Genomic DNA, 18160 nt, shown 5'->3' with positions numbered 1-18160 from the left:
CCCCCCCCAGGGGGGATGGTCACGCCGCAATCCCTTCTCCTCCATTCTCCTCTTGGGATCTTGGGCGCGCATGCACACGCGCCCGGTGTGAGTCTTAAGTCACCGGGTCCAGGACGCAAACCACAGTCGACTACATGGGAGTCCAGCAACATAGCCATTATGCTAACTGCTGGTCCCAACATTGTCTTCTTAAATGAGGGACTTGTATACAATATGTAACCTGATTCTACCCTTTTCAGATTTTATGTATCAGGGACAAAGTCTAATTAGAATGGGTTCAAAACTGAATATGAGAAAGAGGAGATAATGTAGACAAGTTTTTAAAGGCAGAGGCAGAATTCTACTATCAATTAAACAAAGAAATGGGGGGACAGGCCAAAAGGGGAGGTGGAGGTGAAAGGCAGAGGCAGAATTCTACTATCAATTAAACAAAGAAATAGGGGGACAGGCCAAGAGGGGAGGTGGGGGGGAGGCGTTTTTTTTTTTTTTTTTTTTTTTTAAAAAAAGTGAGATGCAGGGTGTTTTTGTGCTGATGAGACTATTCCAGTAGGAGGGAAAGCTGAAGATACAGAAAAGGAAAAACGGCTAAATGATATTGAGTAACTGTCAGAATTCTACTATCAATTAAACAAAGAAATAGGGGGACAGGCCAAGAGGGGAGGTGGGGGGGAGGCGTTTTTTTTTTTTTTTTTTTTTTTTAAAAAAAGTGAGATGCAGGGTGTTTTTGTGCTGATGAGACTATTCCAGTAGGAGGGAAAGCTGAAGATACAGAAAAGGAAAAACGGCTAAATGATATTGAGTAACTGTGGGTCGGGATCTAGACAACCAATGAAAAGGTGTACCTTAAACAGAGTATGGATGGGTCACTTAGAACAACAGCAGGGAAAGAAAAGAGGATAGGCCCAAATGAAGACAGGTGCATTGATGAGATGGCGGGTATAAACAGATCTCTTCTGAGTGCTTATTTTCTCAGTAAAATAAAAAGCAAGATTATTGGCTGAGTGAAGTGAGGTGGTAGGGATCTGAAAGAGTACCCCCAGCATAGTAGGACAATGAGCACATTAAGAAAATTTGACATGTGACCATACAGTAACCTTTTCAAGCCTTTTAAATTAAGTAAGGCTATCCAATAACACTTTATTTCACTCTATCTATCTATAGTTAGAATTAACCAGGATTAAATTCAGGATTTAATCAACTGTGTACAGAGGGATATGCAAGAGAGTGTATGCAAAGGAGTAATTTTAAGTGACTGTACATAAAGAGTGAGGACCAAGGAAGCACTCTGGTAAGGCTCAAGAAATAATGAGGTCAATCAAAAAGCTAACACAATAAGACTCCTGGGTATATTGCTCAAAAACTTTCAATAATTCAGGCCTCCTTAACAAATCCAGACTTCTCTGATAATCAATGCCTTTCCAATCTACTCAAATCCTTTTTTAAACAAGTTTATTTTTTAATCATAGGGTACATGCACTCACCAGAGAGAGACAGTGAGAGGGAAAGTGAGAAATCACCCTCCAGGGGTATGGCCACACCACAATCCCTTCTCCATTCTCCACTCAGGATTCTGGCAATGCAGGCACACGTGCTTGACATATTTTTTCAGGCTACCAGGTCCAACACTCATACTTGTTGTAACCTAGATAAACATACATACATATTTGCTTTTCTTTTCAAAACTTTTGTCAAACTGAGGAGTCAGCCATGTGAGATCCACCTTAATCACTATGCCACCTGCTGGTTCTTCTACTCAAATACTTTTAACTATTGCACTAACATGACTGTGAAGTTCCAAAGTGATAACCTAGATATACATATATACACACATACATACTTCTTTTAAGATTTTTGCCATAGGGCATGCATGCTCATCAGAGAGAGAAAGTGAGAAATCGACCACTGGGGGGATGGCCATGCTAAATCCCTTCTCCTCCATTTTCCTCTTGGGATTTTGGGCACACTTGCACACACATGTGCCCTATGTGTGTTTTAAGCTGCTGGGTCAGGGACTCCAACTGTAGTCAGTCATGTGAGATCCAGTACTTTAACCACCATACCACCTCCTGGCCCATATAATCAGGATATTTTAGAGCAATCGAATCTTCCCAGGTCTTTCTAAAGTCTTCGAAGGGTTTTGCTTACGGTGTCCCCAGAAAGAATGTTAAAATTTTAAACACAGGTCTTGCCTCCAAACTCTCAGACAGTTTATGACAACCCCCAAAGCTGACTGGGATACAAACATAGCTTTGTTTCAAGAAACTCTTCCTTGTAATGGTAATATCATTCTAGTGGTATTTTATGTTCTGGAATTTTTTCCATAATTTTTCTGTATACTCTTTTAACTAGTTCCACAAAATAAATCAATCATCTTCCTATTATCCCCTCTTGTTTTTCATTTTCTTTTACTCTACTAATAATTTAAGGAATTTATCATTTATTATAAAGAATGATCACTCACTTCGGTAGATAACTTTATTAAAGAATCTGCGATCTCTTACCATATACTGGTATATCTCAATTTTTTTCTTTATTAAAATTAGTCAGAAACAAAACAAACAGAACTTCCTTCAACAACAAAAAGTAAGAGCTGCAGTTGCTGAACCTGTTTTTAAGAGGAGGAGGTAGAGGTTAGGTTTATTATACCACTTAAAAGGAATCTTCAGTCTCAATCGTTGGAGAATGTTGTCCTCCAAGTCCATATCTCTTCTCCATGCCAATATAAACACATGCTGGCAGGATCAAAATGTAAAAAGTTCACTTAAACACCACCCCCGAGAACTGGGGCCACAACTTGTTGTTAGAAACACAGAGGCTTAGGTAATTATCTAAAAATAAAAAAACTGTAAGAACTATTCCTTTAGAAAGTACAGAAACACCTGTTTTATACCTCAGAATAAAAATAAAATGTATTAACAAAAAAGCCATAGAAAATATTTTCCATCCCAATTTCTTTTAAGTCGTCTTTCCTTCTCACTAATTAACCTTCAAGAAGGTTAATATGTATGTCCCTCTCTACCAACCCAAATAGCTCAATGTAGCTTAAGTATACCACTCTGCATTAGAACTGATGAAAAAAAAAAAGTTATTTCACATACTTTACAGTATGACCTGCTTTATGTCCTAATTCCACTACTACTATGGTTAATGTTAGCCATAGTAGTATGGTTAAACTTGCATCATGACTTCATGTTATGAAAGTAAAAATTTATATGAACAGAGGATCAGAAATGTTTATGTTCTACAAAAGAGAGAGCTAAGGAAGACTATTATACCTAAACTCATGTGATTTATAATGTCTAGAAAGGATCTGACAAATCACATTTTATACATGAAACAGAGAGAAAGAAACCAAAGACAGAGAAAGGGGGAGGGAAAATCGTTATCCTAACACCAAAAAATCTCCAAATTCTAGCCCTTACGTAACACCCCCCCACAAAAAAAGCCATAAAAATTCTGGAAGCAAGAAGTAACTGGTCAGGTGGTGTAATTTATATTCAAATATAGGAATTAAGTATGTAGTGAGAAAGAGACTATTGTTGGTACAAGATGATTTTTCCAAATCTAAAATGATGAACCCTAATACCAAGAATAAAAAATAAACACAATTTGGTGTTATCTTCAAACCCACATTCGACTCCTAATACACAAAAACAATGGCCTTTCAAAACAAAGAACTACGGTAGAAATAAGAGAAATGAAGTCTATCTCAATCAAAATAGTTCAAGTACCACAGTTCAAATTACTTCTACAATCAGAGTGTGCTGCTCTAATAATGGGACAGTCATCTACCCAATCTTTTACTTTATATTTGTGAATGCACAAGGAAGTAAAAAGGGAACAAAGCTGGAGGATTAGTCTTCTTATGCTTGTCAGCCATCTTCCTAATCCTCGTCTTCCCCTTGAAACCTAAAGACACCATACTCTCTACTCTGTATCTCTTCCCAACCTACTTCACTATTTTGGCAAGGAGGAAAGATAAAGTGCATGATATCAGGGCCCACCGAAGACACTCATCACCCTAAAATCAACATGTATTTTCATCTTAAAATTATCAGTGGCAAGAACATTCCCAGTATTTGACATGAAATCCTGAAGCACGGATTCTAAAGAACAGATTCACCCCCACTCCCCCTTTGCTGTCTCCCTGCCACTCCTCCAACTAAGTGTCTGTAAAGAATTTATAAATGAATTACAATAGGTTTTCGAAGAAAGAAAAGTCATGATTCTAACATCACTTCATGTAACAGTACTGATTAACTCAAATTCTATGTATAGGAAAATGACCACTTTCGATATACACTAAACACTTCCTTTTCAGTTACACTCCCTCCATGCTTCTGAAGCTATGACTCTGCTAAAATATACATAAGCCATTGTTTAAGTGTCTGACCTCCAAATGACAAGATTTATTTTAAAGTGAGAGACATTAAATCTTGTGACTTTGTGACCAGAAAAGGTCTGTCATTAAGCCTTTTTGGTTTCTGTTAATAGAAGTAGTAGGCTCTTCAATCACATTCACACCAGTGGCACCTTTTCTTAAATGGCACAAATTAGAGTTTCTGTGCTTACAATATTATAATCCAAACTCCTTTAAAAAAAAAAAAAAGTCACCATGGACAAAACTCGGCAATTATAATCTGCATTATATAAAGTCTAAAACAATTTTAAGGGCTACACATTGGAGGCCTTTTTTAAGCACATTAAATAATGATGGGCTTATAGAGGTAGGGATCTGGGTCATGTAAGACACAGATGTGTTCACACTTAGAGATCACGCTAAAGAATACTTTGAGGGTACTCACAGAAGATTATGATAAACTCACAGATTGAAACCTGTCTAGGAATTTTGTTCCTCAAATATTACTTAGTTCTACTTGGTTATACCTTCTATTGACAAATATAACTACAACCAACAGTCTAGTATTAAAAGTCTAGAACTTTTACTTTTGTTAGATAGCAGGAAGAATTTGAAGGACAAAATCCAACCTCTGTGGTGAGCGGGATGACTTTTAGTAAGTTATTGATAGGTTGTTTATAATAAAGCTTCAATATTCTAAAGCATTATGAATTCTTAGACTAATCTTTGTTGATTCTTTAATTTTCCTGGTAATAGAAAAACACAGTTGGAACACAACCAACCTAATTTAAGATGTTAAAATTAATTGTAGTAAGTAAAACTAGTGAGGGTGTGGTAAGTTGAATGACATGATTCTGGAGTTAGTCCTATGCTGCTCACTCCATTTGAGTAAAAGGCTAGTGACCCAGTAAAGTGCTTCTGGGAGGTATTATTTCTCTATTCTAGGACTTATGATCCTAGAATAGCATATCCTCCTATTTCTACATACATAGTTCAAAAGTCTGAAAATGTTTCTAAAGTTTGGGGGGAAAAACTATAAAAGTCAAAATAAATATTTCCCTTACATCATTTCCATCAGAAAGGTACTCTTTCCAGCAAATTTGCCTCTATGAATTAAACCAAAGAGCTTGTATAATTACATTCTAAATTCCAAAAATGACCAAAAATGGTAATACATATCTAATCCATCTAAAAATGATATGGCTTTAGCTTTAAATTTTTATTTTCAAGACTGTTACAAGGCTAGTTTATGAGGCTATTGCAAATCAGGGTAATATGTCAGGTATGAGATGAAAAAGTAAAGAGATAAAAGTAAATACATTTGTCATTTTGTATAGCTAGTCAGTAGCAAGGTAACAATTCAGTTAACCATTGGTTAACCACTAAACCATTCAAAAATAACCACTCAGATTCATCCTCCACATGAATCAATTATTAAACAATAAACCATTCAAAAACAACCATTAATATTTTTCTCTCTACATGAATCACAATATTAATGTGATTTTTAGAACTTTTGGTAACTTAAAATATTTGTGGTTATTAAAAAGTAAATGTGTTTTTTGGGGGACCAGTAGTTGGCTTAATGGCATGTTGCTGACTCCCATGTAGTTGACCGTGGTTCGAGTCCTGGACCCCGGTGGCTTAAATTCATGCTGGGTGCATGTGCATGTGTGCCCAATATCTCGAGGGGAGAGTGAAGGAGAAGGGATAGTTATATATATATATATGTGTGTGTGTGTGTGTGTGTGTGTGTGCGCGCGCACGCGCGCACACACACACACACACAAGAACATGACATGTAAGTTTATGTGAGTATTTGTGCTGGATACTTTGAATTTAAGAAATCGTTTGTGCTATCTTTGTTTTGCCATCTTTGACAGATATTGTCCAGTGAACAAGCAAGATCAGTAGTGAAATACAGGTCTAAAGCACATTTAAAATATAGGTATAATTGGCCCTCTTTATAATTGGGTTTCACAACTGTGCGATTGAGGTGTGTTTTTACTGTTTGATTCTTCAACATATTTTGATGGTGTGTTTGACATGGTAACAGGCAACTTGTTCACAAACACAAATCTTCCAAGAGTATTCTAAGTATTGTAGTAATACACTAAAACCACTAACATAACTTTCCAAAATCACAACAGTATACATACTCTTTTCCACAACAAAAAAATTGTTATTATTGTCACTGATAGCATATGGCTTCTTTGTATTCTTTTTATTTTCATAGAAGAATTCAATTATGAACCAGATTATGTAACTAGTGAATCAGTATAAAGTAAATTCGCCCAAGTACTCTTAATGTGATTGATTCTTTATAGATACTAGAAAATGTACACCATCAACTTGCATGACAAAAAGTCCCAATGCCTAAGAGGCTTAACACTCATATCTCAGTCATGGCTGCATGACCAGGAAAATGAACATCATGATGGACTGCTGTATTCTTCACATTGTGCTCATGGACAAAGTCAGTGTAGTTTCTATGTGCAGTCTGGGGTGGGGGCAAGGCCCTTGTGTTCCACTGGTTTCCACCACGTTGGCAGCAGTCACTGGCAGCAGAGAGCCTGGATGGTTGGGAGTGGGAGGGGAGGATAGTTAGTCACTAGAAATAGGAAGAAATGGATGTGTAAGAAGAAATAAAGGAGACAAGGCAATGTGGCTAGCAAGCATCACTGCTATGAGTAGTGACCAACATCTACTCCATGCAATGGTAACATTCAAGAATAACAAAGGGGGAAAATCCCCAAAGTTACATGTAATGGAAAAAAGTCAATATGAAAATAGGCATAAGTAATCAGATGCAGCTAAGTGAATTAATTAGAGAAAATTCAGAGAGAGAGAGAGAGACACTATCTGTCCCTGATGTTGCCACTAAAATCAAAGGGACGCTCATGAAACAAGAATATTATCTATTATCTATGTAATTCCAATATTTGAAAGGAAAATTCTATATGAAGACAAATGCACATCATGGAAATGGGCAGTTGTGAAAATTATTCTCCAAATTAAGTGATTTCACAAAAATAAAATCCGGGAAACAAAATTCAGAAATAGTACTAAGAAGAAAACAAACAAAAAAAAACTACCCAGAAGCCATCTAATTTTACATAAATATTCTCAGTTACCAATGGAGAGAATCACTGTTCTTTATATAATCAATGTCCATAGGACCTCAAAATAGCAAAAACCTCTCCCCAAAAAAAAAATTTTAAAAAAGGCAACAGGTACAGATGTGATGCAATTAAAGCCAACTCCAAGAAATAGCGTAATAAGCTAATTATGTACTTTTTGTTACAGTGCTATAGAACCGAAAAGAGTGAACCATGCATACATGCAGATCCCAGATAGAACTAATTAGAGTCCTCCAATAGAAAGAAAACATTTGCTAAGATTCAAGAAATCAAAGTTTTGTGAAAAGACAAAAAGGGCAGCACATATTGAAAATAACTACACAGGAAAAATAATTACCCCAAATATAAAAGATGTCTGAAAATAGATTTTTAAATATAGTGTTTGTTACCCTTCTAACTCAACCCAAACATTAATATACTGTTTTTTCTTTAGAAAAATTGAAAAGAAACTAAAAGGTTTTCAGAACAAACATTGAAGTTTTTTGTTTTTGTTTTAATAATGAAACTATCTTAGTCCCTTCAACTGAAAAACATTTTCTATATTAGACCCACAACACTCATCACTTTAGATTTAGGATCTTTAAAAATTTAGAAAATTAAATAAGATGCAACATTTTATTGCTATCCTATTTTGTTTTTGTTTATAAATTATATATGGATTTAAAACACATGAATTGGTTCTCAAAAGCTACTTATAACTACTTATTAATTCTAAGTTACTGATACACCAAATCATTCACCCAATAAGGTATCATTTAAAGTTATTGCCAAAAAAATTAAGAAATAAATAAAAAGTTATTACCAAAATGCTAAAGATTTGAATAAGGAATAGTTTTAGATTAAATTTGTTAAAAGATATCTGCCAGAATCAAACCTATGGAACATTTCCAAATTTTATTAATTTATTATCTTCTAAAGGAGGACTGTTTTATGTTCTTTTCAAAGTATTAGTAATAATCAAAGAAAGCATGCAGAAACAAAGAATGAAATATAGAATGCATTTCAAACCAAGGCTGGAGAATCCATTAGCTATAAAACATGTCAGTTCTCTAGTCAGTTCCATGCCCTTTTGACATAAACTGAGGCTCTTAGACTTTGAGGATCACTGTCTTACTTCATCACAGCAAAGGCGATCTCAATCACATAAAGAAAGGAGAACACCCCGCTCCAAATTTCTTCCTGAAAAACTTCAATATTTCCCGAAAAACTCAATACTTTCTCTTTTTTCTAAAAGCTACAAAGAAACTGAGCAGTGCTTATCAAATCAAACAAATTTAAATTTACACCCAATAAAATGGAAAAACTACATAAAGATTCATAACACAAGATGGAAACTAATCAGATTCTCATTCAATATAAATAGAAAAGCAAGCATATATTTAGCTTTTTGTTTTTGTTTTCTGACCAGAAGGCCTATGTGCTCACCAGAGAGAGACGGAGAGGGAGAGAAGAAAGCACCCCCCACAAGGAATGGTAAGCTACAACCCATTCTCTTACGTCTCTCCCTCCTTTCAGGATTTGGGCACACAACACACACATGGCCCAGTGTGTTCTCAAGCTACTAAATCTGGGACTGAACTAGGCCACAGAACTGCCCAAGATAGGTATTTATGATTAAATTCTCAAATACTGTTTTTCCTTGCCAATAGGAATTTATATCAACAATGAAGAGAGAAAACATGGCTGTTTACTGGAGTTGTGTTTTCTGTAAGAATTTCAAGAAACTTCTTAGTAGCTTAAAAAACTAAAGAATAAAATTTGACATTTTGAAGCCTCACTTTTTGCACTTCTAAGTGTGTACCCTCCCCCCCCACACACACACACACCAAGTATTCCCAAGTAGGGGAAAAAAATGGAGGGGGCAAAATCCCCTTTATTTTATAAACTAATCACAGGTTATTTGGAACTGAAGTAATAGTTTGCCCAACCATTACGAGCAAAGCACCTTGTAGTTAGTTAAGCCCCAGCACCCCGAAAAGAAACAGTGAAAAAATATCACACAGCAAAGATTGAAAATAATCACCAACCACTGCTGACCCACCACCATAAAGGAAGAACTGGTTGCACAGAAAGCTGACCAAAACCTTGAGATCACCACAGAAACTTAATAGATTTCAGGTACTAAATAAACTAAGAGTAAGAGAAAAAGAGAAGAATATTATGAATTATCTAAGTTCCTTTCATAAACAGACACAAAACTTGAACAGACGACATACCCAATGTAGCCACCCAGTCAAATAATTCCCCAAAGCACCTCCCAAGCCATATACAGTTATTTAGGACAGGATGAACTAAACTGATTAACCCAATAAGGTGGCAAAGTATCCATATTTGTGCGTTTACTATTCATCTAGAAAAACATTCTGGAAACCTAAATAAATGAAAATTTTGTCATCAGATTATCTTTCCATCTCCAAAAAATGAAGTATTTCTTGCTTTGTTTTATTGGACTTTTTAAATCATATTTCTCGTTTGGTTTTATTGCCAGTCTTTATGAAGAAAACACAATTAAAGTAGTAGCATCATGCTGTGTAGCATTAACATTTCCCTTGCAGATCTGGAAACATTTTCTCCTGATCAGCAAGGAAGTCGTCTTCAACAGGGAACCAGTCAGCACCCCCAGATCAGGCTAACTAGAATAAGTACAACTGTTTGATGTTCTTCATCTAGACAGCTGCGTTCCCTTCTTTATCTACATCTCTTATTTTCCCTATCCTAATATACTACTCAATGTTTCATTTTAACTCACGAATATGAATAATTTGCTTCGAATCGTATTTAAAGTGTTTGGAGATCATGGCTTACAATTTAAGATACAATTAAGCAAGTAACAGTATTTTGCTTGAGGTAGTTAACAAACCATTTCCTGTCATGCTGGTCTGTTTCATGCTGACTCCGCGGGAGATTCTCTATCTCCACCAGCACAGGCCCAGAGGTTGTGGAAGAAATCACAGGCTGAGTGGGTCGAACATCCCAAGCCTTTAGACAAAAATTATAAAAATCATCTATTTTACCAAGACAAAAGATCTCTTCAACAAATATGATACTAAAATATGATACCATCTACATAGTGAATAGACAAATTCTTAAATATTATATACTACCTGAGAAATATGTAACTGGGTATTAATATTTCATTCATTTTCCTGGATTTATAGGGACAGAAATGTTTTATGGAACACCCATTCTACTTACAACACCTTAGAGAATAAAATTACAGGGATTCATGCATTAGTGATCCACTTAAGGGATAAGAAAAGAAAATACATAAAACTTGCACAAAGTTACACCATCATAAAAATCCAATTAGTAACATTACCTTTGACCATAAATAACTACAGTGTTCCCGTGTTTTAGAAATTTAATATCGTCTTACCTGTTGGAGGCCATTATTCTGAGTTGAAACATTATTTTGAACACTGTAATGGGGAAAAAATAAAAATTTATATTTAAAAGCCTAAGGCTTTTAAAGATGACACATACACTAATGATGACAGTTTTGTTTTAAAGACATTAATGTTTTGTTTCAAATAACGAAAAAAATCTACTGGTGGTACCTACAAGTATACTAAGAAAGTGAGATGCCCAGCAAACAAATGCTCTTACAGGCAAAACTTGCTTTCTTACAGTCTGTTCATTTGATGTTTCCATACACAGTCAGTCATCCCATGGTATGCACAGGAGTTGTTCTAGAAACCCCCACGAATACCAAAAATCTCTGATTAAAAAATCATATAGTATTTGCCTAAGTACATCCTCCTGTACATTTTAAATCATCTGTATATTACTTACACTACCTAATACAACATTAATACTATGTAAATAGTTCAATTGTATTTGTCAAATTTGTATTATTTTTTATTGTTGTACTTTTTTTTTTGGTGGGTTTTCCCCCTCCCAGTATTTCTGGTCCACAATTGCACCGTTGCGAAACCCGAGGATAAAGAGGGCCAATTATACCTATATTTTAAATGTGCTTTAGACCTGTATTTCACTACTGATCTTGCTTATTTACTGTACAATATCTGTCAAAGATGGCAAAACAAATATAGCACAAATGATTTCTTAAATTCAAAGTATCCAGCACAAATACTCACATAAACTTGTCACGTTCCAGTATATTTCTACTCTGTCAAGATTTTCCAGGGTCAGCAATAGCTCAGCATTTTATAACTCAAAATGTCTTAATATAAGTTAGAAACTTCTGGGCTGGCTCTATGCTTAAGGCAGCCAAGTACACAGTTCAGGTCCTAGATATGGTGGTTTGAGAAACATATCAGGTACCATGTGTGTGCATGACCCAAACCCCCAAAGGTGGGAGAAATGGAAGAGAAGGAATTGTGGCATGTCCACCCATGGAGATGCTTTCTCCTCTCCCTCTGGTGAGTGCACATGCCCTCTAGCACAAAACAAACACCAAACTTCGGTGTATATATTCCCTTCCAAATTATTTACTGGGTTGTCAGAAAACTCACGGAGTATTTTTTCCATTTTCTATGCAACAATGCATCATGACTTTTCTGATGACCCAATATAAATGTTTTTATAATGTTTAGTTTAGGCTGTACCCATTCCTTGTCCTACCCCTCAGAAAAAGCACTTTAGAAAAACTCTACCTATAATACGGCAAGATAAATTAAAACAAACAATAGAATAGTGGGGAAAAAAAGGAACTTTCAGCAAAATAAGAACTCAATAAGATATTATCACAATAAAAATGAGAAGAAAAGAGTTTCTGATTCAGACATTAACAAAAGGATGACTAATATCCCTAAAGTAAACAATTAAACTAATAAAAAAGAAAATGTATATTCAAAGTTATAAAGAAATTCCAAGAAAATGAAAAAATACAAATTTAATGACAACATGGTTATCAAGAAAATAAAGTACAGAATTAAATAGTCCAACTCCTTAGTGGTAAGCTGCTAATTTCAAGGATAAGGAAAGATACCTTATTAGATATAAAAGCAAATCAAAGCCAGTATTAGGTTGCACAGACTTCTCCAACACAATACTCAAGATGCCATGCAAAGAAAAGGAAACAGGCAAAGCTTCTCAAATAAAACAAATCCTCAAGGCAGCATCCAGAAGCTTTTCTTAGGGAGCATGAATAAAACAAAAACTATGTGATGATGGAGGCCAATCAATTAAGGTAAAACTCAAGAAAGAAGAGGCTTTGCTAAAAAGGCCAGGTGATGAAAATTGAACCCATTTTATATGCTATTTCTATGAACTACATATCATTTACAAAGTTGAGTCACCAAAATTTGTGCTACCGTTGTCTGGGGTTCAATCCCAAGCTGAGTCACTAGCTCTACTATGCACCACAGGTTCCTCATTGGCATGAGAACGTTGACAGGATTAAACGAGTTAATATTAGCAAAGCACAAAGAACAATGACAAATGAAATCAAACAACAAAAAATTAAACAAAAAAAAAAATACTGTTTAGTGTGTAGATACATTGCTGAAAACAGTATACCTGTTGGGGCCAGGATGTGGCATGGTGGTTAAGGTGCCAGACTCCCGCATGGCCGACCAGGGTTCAAGTTCTCGCCCTGGTGGCTTGCTTTCTCGCTCTCCCCTCTCTCTGTTTCTCTCTGGTCAAATTGAGTAACAATAATAATAAATGTAAAAATAAATTCTTTTTATTTTTAAAAGAGTATACCTACCAAGCATTATTTCTTTTTACTATACTTCCCAGAATATATTATGCTGGTTTAAATAACCCATGACACAAAACATTAATGAAATCTCATTTAGGCTGCTTAGCACAGAAGTCAGACTCACTAGTCTGTGGTCCCTTGGTTACTTTCTGGACCTTTCCCTTTAACTGGGGATAACTTTAGTAGGTGATAAAGAGATGAGTAAGAACATAAGAAAAACGTGCTTATTTATAAGTGATGTTAATTAGGTCACATCTCCTGTTTTCAAATCACTTGAAAAGTAGAAAGCACTTTTTCTCTTAATTATACATATTTTCTCAGTTCCATGAATATGAAAGGAGAACAAACCCTTTTTTTTTTTTTTTTTGGAGAGATTTTTGCTATAAGGCGCGCGTGCTCGCCAGAAAGAGAGAGACAGAGACAGAAAGCGAGAAATCATCCCCCAGGGGGGATGGGCACGCCACAATCCCTTCTCCTCCATTCTCCTCTCGGGATTGTGGGCATGCACGCGGAGGTGCCCAGTGTGAGTTTAAGCCACTGGATTCGGGACTCAAACTGCAGCTCACTCCATGGGAGCCCAGCGACATAGCCATTACGCTAACTGCTGGTCCTAATCACTTTTTATCACAGGCCTAGTCCTCCTTAAGGACTACATGTAGTAACTGAAAGCTTTTGCTCTTATATCCCCTCTACTCATTTGATCTCCCCTACCATTTCTTCTTTTCCTCTTTCCTATTTTCAAACTGCCCACTAAACCTGTATCAAAAGTACTAGTATCAGAAGTGCTATCCTTTACAAGTATCACACTGTCTTTTTTTTTTTTTTGGAGAGATTTTCACTGTAGGGCGCGTGCGCTCGCCAGACAGACAGAGAGAGACATAGAGACAGAAAGCGAGAAATCACCCCCCAGGGGGGATGGTCACGCAGCAATCCCTTCTCCTCCATTCTCCTCTCGGGATCTTGGGCACGCACACACACGCGCCCGGCGTGAGTTTTAAGCCACTGGGTCCAGGACACGAACCGCGGTCGACTACGTGGGTGTCCAGCGACATAGCCATTACGCTAACTGCTGGTTCCCCACACTGTCTTTTTTAAAAAAAATATATTTTTAGGCTTTTGCCATAGGGTACGTGCACTCCCTAGAGACAGACAGTAAGAGGGGAAGTGAGAAATCACCCCCCATGTGTGACAGCCACAGTGCGACCCCTTCTCCATTCTCATCTTGGGATTTCAGGCACACACACATGCGTGCCCGGCATGATTTTCAAGCTGCCGGGTCTGGGACTCAAACCATGGTCTCCCGTGTGGGAGTGCCCTAACCACTATGCCCCGGCCCCAATGTGTCACATTTCTCCTTAAAACACTTCATATGAGACGACAAAGGAGTACTTGGTAGACAAAATATTAATAGTATAAGGGAAATGACTGCCACTAACCAATTTAAAAACTTGTTACTCAAATAGGCATTTTACAAAACTACAGAGTACAAAGTCAAGAAGCTGTTTAGGTCAAACAGCTGTACCTTTTCAAATAGTACTGTCTGCTGTGGTTCAGTGGAGCAAAACTGTCCATGTGAACAGAACTGCAAGGGCAAGAGTGAAAGGGCATGCATGCCAGCCTAAGCTCAGGTTCCTCAAGCACTGATGTGAGTGGTGAACAATAAACTTTCAGGAGAGTGGGGTCTCCCTCTATGTCTAATTTCTAAAAGTCTATTTTTCATCTCTTAAGTATCTCATTTGAGCTGTGATTTCCAGAGCCAAAGTATCACTAATGAAAAGACAGTAACATTTGGTAACTAATACGTTAAATCAATCTTAATTCTAGAAAATAGACAATATATTTTTATTTTCATCAGAAAAGTCCATTTTAGAACATATTACAGGAAGACCTTTTATTTTGTAAAACAAAACCTTAATTTTTCAATAACCTATCCTTCTTGAATACTGTTTACATTTCTGCTAATTTTACTAGACACTCATTCTTCTACTTTAAGCTCTAATGTTATGTCCTAGCTTCCCTTTCAGGAAAGCCAAGACATGGTCCATTAAACAGAAGAATTTTAAAAATACAGAACACCTCTAATATTTCTTCACTATTTTTTCTTTAAAACATAGCTTATAAGTCCAAAAGGAAAAAAGTGTACAGCCCAGAAAAGGCACATAATTTTGTTTGTTTAATAGTTAAAATTTCACAAGGGAAAGAATGTATCTTTCTCCCTGCTCTATGTATTTATTTTCACAGCCTACTGACAACTAAAGAAATGTGAGAAGAGTTCTTGTTCAAAAAAACCAGAGTGTGAGACCAGCAGTTAGCGTAATGGCAATGTCGCTGGACTCCCATGTAGTCAACCGCAGTTCAAGTCCTGGACCCGGTGGCTTAAACTCACGCCGGGCACATAGAGATGTGTGCCCAAGATCCCGAGAAAAGAAAAGAAGAGGAGAAGGGATTGCAGCGTGGTCATCCTTCCTGGGGGTGGGGTGGGGTGGGGGGTTGATTCCTCGCTTTCTTTCTGATGAGCGCATGCGCCCTATAGCAAAAACCTCTCCAAAAACAAACAAAAACCGGAGTGTTTTGGGAACTACAGATGGTGTAATGATTACATTGCTGGATTCCCACATGGCCAACTGTAGTTTAAGTCCCAGACCCAGAGGCTTCAAACATACTGGGCACACGTGTGTGTATGCCCCAAATCCCAAGGGGTGAAAAGAGAAGAAGGAATTGCAGTGTGGTCATCCCCCCTGGGAGGATGATTTCTTGCTTTCTGTCTCTATCTTTCTGCATCTCTCTGGCAACCATTCGCACCCTATAGCAAAAATCTCTCTTTAAAAAAAAACAGACTGTTTTTTAGTGAATCACTAAACACAGCCTGGCTTTAACAGCTTTCTAAATGGGGGGAAAAATATTGGATAGGACATCTCATACTACACCCAAAAGCAATCCACTTCTTTTGAATAAGCTCTAGAAATATACCTATTACAAGAGAATAGACAAATACAAAAAGAAAGATTTGTGGTTATGGTCTCCATATAATTTTTTTTTATTAAAGAGAGATTTTTGCTATAGGGTGTGTGCTCAACAGACAGAGAAAAAGAGACAGACAGAAAGTGAGAAATCACCTCCTGGGTGGACAGCCATGCTGCAATCCCCTCTCCTGTATTTTCCTCCCAGAATCTTGGGCACACACGTATATGTGGCTGTCATGTGTTTCAAGCCATTGAGTCTAGAACTTCAACCACCAATGGCTGACATGGGAATCCAGCAACATATGCCATCTACTGGTCCCCAAAATCTGATTTTTTTTAAATAAGCATTTCCATAGAACTTAATACATACCAAATGTTGAGAAGCATTACATGAGACTATACACTGTAATATACACTACTAAAATAGAGCCAACAGAAGCAAGACTTCCAGAATAGTAGTTTGAAGATAAAAGCAGTCATTCTCCTCAACAAGAGAAAAGATTTAACTGGGAAGAACACTTCAAAAATCATTAGGGCCAGCAGGTGGTGTGGCAGTAAAGGTGCTGGACTCATACATGGTCAACCATGGTTCAAGTCGCTGACCAGCAACTTGCTTTCTAACTTTCTCTCTCGATCTCTCTCTCTCCTCTCTCTCTCTCGTAAGCACACATGTCATACAGCAATGGTCAACCATGGTTCAAGTCGCTGACCAGCAACTTGCTTTCTAACTTTCTCTCTCGATCTCTCTCTCTCTCTCCTTCTCTCTCTGTCTCGTAAGCACACATGCCATACAGCAAATTAAAATAACAATAATAAAATTAAATAATTCTTTAAAAAAATAATTAATAGTGTCTAGGAGTCAGCCCAGAAGCTGTGATACACCTGCAGTGCTGGAAGCCATGTGGTGACTGTGATTCAGATCCCAGGTCAGCCTGAAAACTATGCTAGGCACACAGATATGCAGGATTCTGAGGTGGAGGGGTAGGAATAGAGAGTGCATTGTGACAGGACGCTGTCAGATGCTTCTCTCTATGTATTTTCTTCTCTCTCTCTCTGTCTCTGGTGAGTACATGTGTCTATAGCAAATTAATAATAATAAATTTAAAGATGTTATTTAAATACTCAGAGAAATAATGCTGAAAAGTTCCCAAATTTGATGTAAAAGTGACACCAAGGAAAAATAACCATAAGAAAACTGATCTGGCAATATTTATAGCAAATGAAATAGACTTTAAAATGAAAATAAGTTATTAAAGAGGAAAATTTTAGCATAACGTTTTAAAAACTGGCCCATCAGGATTTTTTTTTAAAAGGTTTTGGCCACATGTGCTTGCCAGAGAGAGATAGAGAGAAGGAAAGGGAGAAATCACCCCTCAGAGATGGCCACACCGCAATCCCTTTTCCATTCTCTTAAGATTTTGCACATTCAGGGCACACGAAAAATGAAGATTTTCTACTGATAATTCAGCCTCCAGCAAACAAGCTAGCGGCAAAGTTTTTCTCTTGCTCTCAGCTCCACCTCTTATCTTGTTAATTATTGCTCTAGTCCTCCCACCCAGGCAGGAGAGGCCTGGCCTTCAAAAGACGATTCCCCATGGCTCCTGCGAACTAGACGGATCTAAGAGCACTGTAGCTAAACATCCAAATACTAATAGGGTTAAAATATTCCTCAATATCTACTGAATCTGCTACACCAGCAACCACAACAGAACGGCAAAGAGATTCTAGATCACCTCTGTCTGCTTGCTCCTGAACATTCAGACTGAACTTCAAGAATTTGAAAGAAACACACCATCCATCAGATGACAGGAAATCACCGCCGGATCACAAGAAATATGGGAAAACAGGAAAATACCTCTCCTCCAAGGGAAAAGAGTAACTCTTCTTCATCCACAAGCAGTTCAGTGAAAATCATGGAAATGTCTGATAAGGAATTTAGAGCATTCATAATGTTGAAGCTAACAGAGATGGAAGAGAAGAGAGACAATGAACTGCTAAAGAGAAAGGAGAAAGAAGTTGACAAGTTCCAGGA

At 37.0% G+C, this 18160-nt stretch overlaps 1 protein-coding gene across 4 annotated transcripts in view; it reads right to left on the bottom strand.

The window, feature by feature from the left end:
• The window catches only part of EPB41L5 (erythrocyte membrane protein band 4.1 like 5), a 173082-nt gene that overhangs the window by 50120 nt on the left and 104802 nt on the right, over positions 1–18160 (bottom strand). For 3 of the 4 annotated variants that reach the window (XM_006169572.3, XM_006169573.3, XM_006169574.3), the window contains exons 15-16: positions 10877–10919; positions 10361–10479 (exon numbers count right to left, since the gene is read on the bottom strand). In XM_006169572.3, the coding sequence (XP_006169634.1) occupies positions 10361–10479; positions 10877–10919 (162 nt within the window). Of the gene's footprint in view, positions 1–6267; positions 6934–10360; positions 10480–10876; positions 10920–18160 lie in introns of those variants that run through there. The other variant, XM_006169575.3, reaches the window with a different exon arrangement.

This window comes from Tupaia chinensis, unplaced genomic scaffold (genome assembly GCF_000334495.1).
Source record: "Tupaia chinensis unplaced genomic scaffold, TupChi_1.0 Scaffold147282_1, whole genome shotgun sequence".
NCBI classification, from domain to species: domain Eukaryota; kingdom Metazoa; phylum Chordata; class Mammalia; order Scandentia; family Tupaiidae; genus Tupaia; species Tupaia belangeri.
Note: the sequence above shows the minus strand (reverse complement) of the source record. Positions and strands in the feature narration are given on the sequence as shown.